Source organism: Lactuca serriola, chromosome 8 (genome assembly GCF_051521515.1).
Source record: "Lactuca serriola cultivar US96UC23 chromosome 8, Lser_US96UC23_V15, whole genome shotgun sequence".
NCBI classification, from domain to species: Eukaryota; Viridiplantae; Streptophyta; class Magnoliopsida; order Asterales; family Asteraceae; genus Lactuca; species Lactuca serriola.
Window position 1 is genome coordinate 22,884,267 of NC_136415.1, and position 9,204 is coordinate 22,893,470.

Here is a 9,204-nt window from a genome sequence, read left to right on the forward strand (position 1 = left end):
GTTTCAAAACTGAAGTTGTCGATTGTAGGTAAAAACCGTCCCAACCCGACCCATGCTCAGCCATTGTGCTGATACCCCAGAAAAAAAAAATTGGGATACCTTTGCTGCTAACCTATATGCAATTTTGTGGGAAAAAATGAAGAATTTTTTTATAGACTACATTGAAACAACACATGAGGCACGGAATATCAGTCAAATTAATCTCGTCTGCAGTTTCATTGGCTACCTTTAGTTAATGGTTAATTTTTAGTTATTTTTGACAGAATCATTAAGAAAAATAAAAAACTGGATTTGTAATTTTTTCTTGTCCTTAACCTTTGCTGTATGTATATGCAAACAAGCAAAACAAACACACATATATAACAAGAAAGACGTACACTCTTTTCACACATACACACACACAAAAAAAAAAAGAAAGTTTTATATACGTATGTACATTACACACGGCTCCTTCCAATATTATATCCGTATAACATAAAAGAACCATAAAAGAGCTTAAAATGATACTATTTATCTAACAACTTTGTAATATAATTAATTGTTTAAATACTTTTGTTTTGAAAATAAAAATTTGGAAAACTATGTTTTATTTCGTAACACAAAAGTAAAGGAAAAGATGAAGGTAGTGGATGACACATGCAAAACATTCACGTACCTAAACTTTATAAGACATTTTGGCTTCTAACATGATATCATTAATGGATGACATACCACAATGCAATTTGATCCTTGTTTCCTAACCCTTCTATATATACCTCTACAAGCATTATTTCCCAACATTAATATCTCCAAACACTCTCATTTTTAGCAACCGGAGAGATTTGGAGGATAAAAAGGAAGAACTTAAACTTTAAACTAAAAACAAACTGATCAAAGGAAGACGATGGAGATGCCGAAGGGTTGGTTTTGGAGTGTTTGCAAGCGAGGAAGGCCATATATTGGGGTTCTTTTTCTACAACTAGGATACGCTATTAACAATCTTATAGTGAAGTCTGCTTTAAACGAGGGCTTAAATCCTTACACATTCTCTGTTTATCGAAATATTGCTGCTGCAGTTGCTTTTGGCCCATTTGCTCTATATTTTGAAAGGTATGTTTGTGCCACCCTAAATTATATATAATACATGTTTTAAATATTATTTCCTCCTTTGTTGTACAAAAGCATCTACAATGCAACCCATTTAAAGCTTTTTTGTAACATCTTTTTAGTAACTTATTTTAAAAGATATTTTTATCCTTATATATATATATATATATATATATATATATATATATATATATATAGACACTCTTTAATCATTAACCTTTGTTTAATAGTTTTCTTTTTTCAAATTAGTTAACTTATTATCATATGTATGAAATGCATATATAAAGGTTCACATCTAATTTTCGTTTTTAATTAGCATACCTATATAGTAATACAAACAAAAGATAGCCGTTCTAATATATATATATATATATATATATATATATATATATATATATATATATATATATATATATATATATATATATATATATATATATATATATATATATATATAAACAAAAGACAATAGAAATTATTATATAAAGGTCTTACATACATAATCATTACTGTCTTTAGGATTTGATATTCTTGTTATTTTATTTTTTTCAAAAAAAAAATTAAGTATTAATGACATGTTGGTATATAAATAATATTAATTATGTATATTCAATAAAATAAATTAATTAGTAAAAGATAATAAATATATACCATCTTAACACACTTAGAGGGTAACATAATATATTATTTAAATTAAAGGGAACAAAAGTTAATTAGTTGAAGTAACCTCTAAAAAATCACAAGTTTTCAAAGGTAAAAGGTATTATAATGGTTTTTCAAACTACCAAAAAGTGTTCCAAAAAGTTATTAATAATATTCATATACAATACCTAATATATTATGTTTATATTACAGGAAAATACGTTCTCAGATGACATTTTCTGTATTTTGGAAGATATCCTTGTTGGCGCTAATCGAGTACGTATCAGGCTACAATAACACGTTTGACTCAAAAGGTCAAAATGTGTTTAATGAATATTTCTAATTAAATTATTTTAATCAACACCAGGCCAGTTTTGGACCAAATACTATACTACACCGGGATGAAGTACACAACAGCAACATTTGCAATCGCAATGTGCAACGTTCTCCCTGCTTTGACTTTTGTAATGGCGTGGATCTTTAGGTACTACTTCATTTGCATAATGTACAAATTTCAGTTAGCATTAGTAGTGTCAAGTGTGTGAGTGTGTATTTTTTGACTTGTTTTTGTAGGCTTGAGAAGGTCAACGTGAAGAAATTGCATAGTCAAGGGAAGATCCTTGGAACCCTGATTACAGTAGGTGGAGCCATGGTCATGACACTTGTTAATGGACCACCGGTTCCATTGCCATGGACCAAAGGAACCGGGGTGCACCAGGTTGTAGCTTCCACTGCCTTGGTCTCGCAAGATCAACACATCAAGGGTGCCATCATGATCACTGCTGGTTGTTTTTGTTGGGCTAGTTTTTATATTCTTCAGGTAAATAATTACTTTTTTTTTTTCATTTTCAGTCTTTATTTTCTATAATCACAAAAGAAACCGAAATGGTAGGGTCCGTTTCACATATTGATCACTTTTCACACTCAAATAACCATTAATTACGTAAGTAATGAAATTATTTCGTGAATAGTTTTTACTACAAAAAAAAAATCTTAAATATCAAAATGACATAGCATTTTGCAAGATATGATGTCATTTCGTTATTTTAGAAAAAGAAATGTATTTTAAGGGTTTCTTTTTTCAGGAAACTCTTCTTTTGTTAATAAAAGCAATTCTTACACTCAAAAAGATTTCTAAAACAACAATGGGTGGAGAATTCAGACGACACCCACTTTTCTCTAAATAGAGAATGTAGAAAAATTTATAAAAAAAGCCGATTTTTCTCTAAAATAGAGAATGTAGAAAATTTTATAGAAAAGCTTATTATTTTAATCTTTCAGGCTATGACTCTTAAGGAATACCCGGCTCAATTATCCCTTACGACACTTATATGTATGATGGGTGCTCTACAAGGAACTGTTGTAACTTTGCTTATCGAGAATGGTAAATCTGGCATTTGGTCCATGCACAAGAGAACAGAAATTATTGCTACTCTTTATAGTGTAAGAAACGTTTTGATAATTAATTCGTCTTCTTATACATGTTTCTTTAAGTTTTCTCTAATTTTTTATATAAATGATGTGAATAGGGAATAATCCGATCTGGGGCTAGCTACTATGTTTCGGGATTAGTTATGAAGGAAAAAGGACCTTTTTTTGTGACGGCTTTCAACCCTTTAGGGATGGTGATTGTTGCAATTGTGAGCTCATTTGCTTTAGCTGAGCGGTTGTTACTCGGAAGGTACATATCACAAATATGAACCGTCTACAACGAAGTATTTAATATTTTTTTTTACGTTAATGAATTGTGTCTTTTTAATATTAAACCCCTTGGCAACAAGCCTTCATTAAACACTTGAATTCAATAAATTGATTCTTTTTTTGACAATAAAACAAAATCGCCTATAATTTCAAAAACTTAGTAGCAAACTCTAAAAAATTATGAACTTTCCATTAATTCCAAAAGACTGCAAAAACATTAAAAGAATTTTTTTTATGGAGAATTCCACAATTTATATATGAACAATTACCTAACTATAGAAAAATTTCACAATTATAATTTCCAAATATGATTTTCTTTTTCAAAAATTGTAAAGAGTGGACAATCAAGAAAAAATTCCGAAATTCTTAACCAACCAATTACCAAATGAGTGATAATTTTGTATTAATGGAATAGAAGAAACTGGTATAATTTGTTAGATATGATATTATAAAATAGTTATTTTTTTTTTTAATTATTCTTATATTTTTTTATTTAGGGTAAATTTCATAATTTGCAATTTTGGTTCTAAAATCTTTTTCTATAAAATTTTGGACCGTGGATTCCTGTTTACAAGTAATTTTGATGTTAAAAACTAGTAGTTTACAATTTTGTTTCGAAAGACATGATTATTTTACTTAGGACATGCACCAAAAACGTGAAAAAAAAACATCAATAAGATTTGACATTTAAAAGAAGAAAACTTTTTGTAGCCAAAAATTAAAAAATCCGGAGATAAAAAGTAATTTTCTCTTTTTCTATCTTAATTTATCATAACTTGTAATGATTTTAGGGTTGTGGGAGCCTTCATCATTGTTCTAGGTTTGTACTTGATCATATGGGGTAAGAGTAAGGACTCGAGTTTGTCAAGTTCAAAAAACAACGACATAGAGATGTTTGATAAAGAGACATCTAACGACAAAAATCAAGATAGTATAATTGTTTCAAAAGAAGGCCACAAAGGAGAAGCTAATGTTTAATTCATCATCCAAAAGATAAAGAAATTTATTTAGAATCTGGAGGGTTTTTCCTAATTCAAACATTGGTGGAGATTGATGGCTATCTCCCACATGCACAACGCATGTTTAGCTTTTCTTAAACACATTGCAGGGGAGATGCAATTGTTGGATATATGCTCGACCTCATTGCCGCATGACACAAGAATATTAGGGTTATAGACCATCAACTACTTTGTTGTTTGTTTTGACATTATAACTACTTATGGGATAGATTTAATCAAAATAATTTTTATTATAAATGTGGAACTTAAGTGAAGTCTACTTCTTATTATGTAATTATGTATACTTTTCATTATAATCATGTAAATTATGTTATTTCAATGAATTTAGACCAAAATAATAAATTTGATTCTAGAATTCTCGAAAGAATTGGTTCAATTTAGAAGGTTTTTCAATTTGGGTTGAGTTTTCTATTTACCCTCACATGACATCACAAGGAAAGAGCCAACCGAAAGAACGACATAACACGGATAGGTAGTCAACAAAGTCGTGAAGTCCGGTTTATGGTTTTGATATATTCTTTTATTAATTTAGAGGAAAAAGATTTTGAAAGAAGTTGAAATGAAATAAAGGGTAAAAAGGGTTTATTTTTTTTATTTTTTTCTTTTTACAATTTGAGGGTTTTTTGGTTTTGGAACTTGTACTCATTTCACAAATATAGCAAATTTGATCAATCAAGCTATAGATTGAAGAATATATATTAATTAAAACATATCATATACACGGTCAAGCTTGTTTTAGAAGATTGATTTTTAATTTCTCTCCAAAATGTATACCTCATTTTCAAGTTCTTAAAGGGCTGGCTAGGCCAAACTAGCCAAATTGCTTTGGTTTGACTGACTAATAATCAAATGACCAAATAACCTAAATTGGTTATCAAAAATTTCACATTTTCTATAATAATGATTTCATTAAGGAGTTTATAAGTACAACAAATCTTTTTCTTAAAAAACACAACAAATCTTTAGTTAACTACCTTTCGTTTGTTGAACAAAAGGTTTGTTTTGGGTAGGGGTGTTCGTTTGGATGGATCAGTTTGATCCGATCCAATCAAGCGAATCCGAATAGATTTCTGTTTTCAAAACATAGATCCGAATAGTCCAAACTAAATTTAAATCTGATCTGATCCAACTAAATTACAATTCGGTTGGATGAGTTTTTACAATTCGATTTTCAAAAGGTAAGACATTTTGAAAAATATATAATTTGAATATTAGCAAAATCTATAAAGAAACTATTTTTTTTATAAGTTATAATTTATGAACAAATACTAAGAAAATATATTATAGTTAATATTTCATTGACAAAACTTTTGATAAGAAGTAATTTTAAAGTATTATATTCGATGAAAATTTCTAATAACTAAAAATAATAATTTAGTAAATTTATAAATAGTTAAAGATACATAAAAAAAAATAGATAATAAGTTGTTATTCGGTTTTTTTAGACTATTCGGTCCTTAGTTTATAAACCAAAACCAATCCGAAATTCAAAATAATTATTCAGTTTTGCTGAAAACCAATCCAAAAATTCGAATATCCGAATCAAATAGTCTGATCAAAATTATCCAATTGGACAATTCGATTTTATCCAAATAATGAACAGCCTAGTTTTGGGCCATGTTATTTTGAAGATTGGGGTTACTTACCGGTTAAATGCAAGTGAGGAAGCCTACGTTCAAGGCAGAAAGCCCAAGTCCCCTAAAAATCTAAATTTCATGAATATGCCGTTTAATTCATCTCCAACGAATATTTTAAATTTATAGGAATAAATAACAGCATCCTAAATCTTAGACATATGGCCCTAACCCACCTCTTATAATATTCTCATCTACACGCCCACTCTTACACTGAAAACTACAACGTTCATCATGTTGCAATAATCAAGCTGAGCAATGTAGCAACTTGGAATCTAATTTCTTAAAGGTAAGTGATTCGTACATAATAGTTTTTTGTCATACACAATAATTCATGCATTATATAGTTGTACAATACAACATTTTAAAGCACCAATTGTTGCGTATGAAAAAAAATTGTTGTGTACGGATCAGCTCCCTTTCTTAAATCATATTCACTTGAAACTCAACTCTTCATATATTCATACTTAAATGATTATTTAATATTTTCTTTATGTAAGAAACACTTTACTTTTTTCTCTTTTCATTGTGTTTTCTCTTTTTTTTTTTTTTTTTGAATTTTGTTATTTAGAATGCATGAATTTTTTTTTTTTTTTTAATTTTGTTATTTAGAATGCATGAAAATGAAGAAGTTTTAAATAGATTTGTTTTATTATTTTCATATTATTTTTCTTATATTTTCTTAAAATTCCATAAGAAGTTTGTATAAACATCTATATTTTCTCATAATAGATATATCATTGAATACCCTCAATATATATATATATATATATATATATATATATATATATATATATATATATATATATATATATATATATATATATATGATAAATCAAAAAATGGCCAAACATATGAGGGGACTATGAATAATAATACAAATAATACTTTAACAACCCATTGCAGTTTGAGTGAGGTTATGATCAAGAACGTTTAAACTGAATCGAAAATCAAGAAACAGAGGAGATGGCAGACTCTTTATAAAAATATTTGCATATTGTGAATAAGAAGGTACATGGAGTACGCGAATATGACCGATAGCGACTTTGTCTAGAACAAAATGTAGATCAATCTCGATATGCTTGGTGCGTTGGTGATGAATCGGATTGGATGACATGTAAACAGCATTAACATTATCATAATAAACGGTGGTAGCCTTGACAGACATATAATGAAGCTTGAGAAGTAAGTTGCAAATCCAACATGTTTCAATAACCGCATTGGAAACACCCCTGTATTCAACTTCAATACTCGACCTTGAGATTGTATTCTGACGTTTGGAAGACCAGGAGAGAAGATTGTGACCTAAAAAGACACAATAACCCGATGTAGACCAACGAGTTACTTGACAACCACCTCGGTCAACATCAGAGAGGACAATGAGAGAACGACTGGGCAAAGAATATAACGGAAGTTCGTAAGCACTACTCCCTCGAATATAACTTAAAACCCGTTTATGAGCAGTGAAATGAGGTTCCCGTAGGCCATGCATATATAGTGTAACACCCGCAGATTCGGGATTGACGATTAAGATATAATAAGAGATAAAATTTATTTTTTGATAGAAGATTATTTAGGATAAATAATCTTAACCAAAGTTATTGTATATGTGACAAAGATTTCATACATATAAAGAACTCTAAAATACGACATTGTATGAAGAAGTTATGCTTCTTCGAAGTGTCACGATTAAACTGACACGACTCTATATATTGTAAAAAGTTAATTTTTGATATATCGCTTATTAGCCCGAGTAATCTAAATGGAAGTCATGGTAGTCATAAAACCGAGAGCGTGCATATAGAGAACGTCCAAATCTGACTTCGTGAGAGGACGTTATGATTTTTTTGAAGTTTCAACACAACAGTGCACACACGGAAATCGAAATTCAAATCGATTGATTATTAGAAGAAACAATCTAAACGAGCATTGAGGATCTCGTAAATATGAATCTGTCGATGTAAAGGCAGTCAAGAACTAAGTTCATATGAAGGAGTTATGAATTTCGCATGGACTTTATCATTCTAAACCGGTTCAAATATGAATTTTAGATAGAGTGGGAATTAATGATTGACCTTAATGAAAGTTCTAGGGCGCGTCAAGAGGATTTTGGGGATATAAATAACGTCGAAAATAGAGCTCGTATGTGACTATTATGGCCATCTAAAGATCTGCGAGAAATACACTATGTTGATGACGTTGCAGCACCGGAGCTCGTTAAGTGGCATGGTCGACAGTCAGGCTCTCCTCGAGACAAGGTGACGTGCACTGCGAGACTGAGATACATGGCGCCAAAAAAAGATGACATTGAAGGAAAATGTAGATTACAAAGCAATGCTCTAAGCGGAAAAATATTTAACAATTAAATGATTAGGGCAGATGCAACCTAAGGAGGATTTATGTCTTTCACATAAAGGCAACATACTATGAACTATAAAACTACAAAAATCCTAATGAAATCTGAATTCATAAGGGAAGATTACATACCTCTTGATTTGTTATTGTTGGATTAGTGTCTAAGGCTGTAACTATATTTGGTAAGTACTTGACCCGATTGAGCATAGTCCTTTTGGGTTGCCTTCACCATAGCAACTTGCAGGGTGATTTAGAGGGAAGAGATATTATAATTAATATATTATAAGAATAATATATTAAAAGAATAATATTATTATTTGATTAATATAAGTCATAAATTAATTAGGAATTAATTTGGTGACTTAAAGAGATTAATTGAATAAAGGGGTATAAACTGTCAAATGTATGAAAGTTATATTTTGAGCTGATAATCCTTATGGATATAGGGTTGGACGATTTTAGGGATATGGATCACCTAGAAATCGTCCAAGGGCTTATCCAGGAAGGGATTTGGATTGCTTTAAGGCTAAGTTATCCAATTAGGGTTTAAGGGTGAAACCCTAGGGGCTCACAGTATAAATAGACCCATAGGGTTGAGGAAATCGGCCATCATTGTGATTGGAGAAACCCTAGAGCCGATTTCCCTCTTCCTCATCTCTCTCAAGTCACCTTCTTGCTAGTTGGTGTTTGTAAGCCATTAGAGGAGTGACATTTGTGACTCTTAGCTCCAAGAAGAAGAAGGTTTCAAGCAAGTAACTCAAGGTATT

General features: G+C 30.2%; 1 protein-coding gene across 1 annotated transcript; it reads left to right on the forward strand.

The window, feature by feature from the left end:
* Positions 1-767: 767 nt before the first annotated feature.
* LOC145070641 (WAT1-related protein At2g39510-like) lies at positions 768-4,702 on the forward strand. Its single transcript, XM_079017598.1, has 7 exons — positions 768-1,089; positions 1,942-2,004; positions 2,096-2,212; positions 2,302-2,548; positions 3,010-3,171; positions 3,258-3,409; positions 4,221-4,702. The coding sequence occupies exons 1-7, from the start codon at positions 884-886 to the stop codon at positions 4,405-4,407; spliced, it is 1,134 nt and encodes a 377-aa protein (XP_078873724.1). The 5' UTR covers positions 768-883; the 3' UTR covers positions 4,408-4,702.
* Positions 4,703-9,204: the final 4,502 nt, after the last annotated feature.

Bases quoted from the DNA above. Each gene is read 5' to 3' on its own strand.
- LOC145070641 (XM_079017598.1), top strand. From the start codon at position 884: ATGGAGATGCCGAAGGGTTGGTTTTGGAGTGTTTGCAAGCGAGGAAGG. The intron at 1,090-1,941 runs GTATGTTTGTGC...TTTATATTACAG, and splicing joins TTTGCTCTATATTTTGAAAG to GAAAATACGTTCTCAGATGA. The intron at 2,549-3,009 runs GTAAATAATTAC...TTAATCTTTCAG, and splicing joins CTAGTTTTTATATTCTTCAG to GCTATGACTCTTAAGGAATA.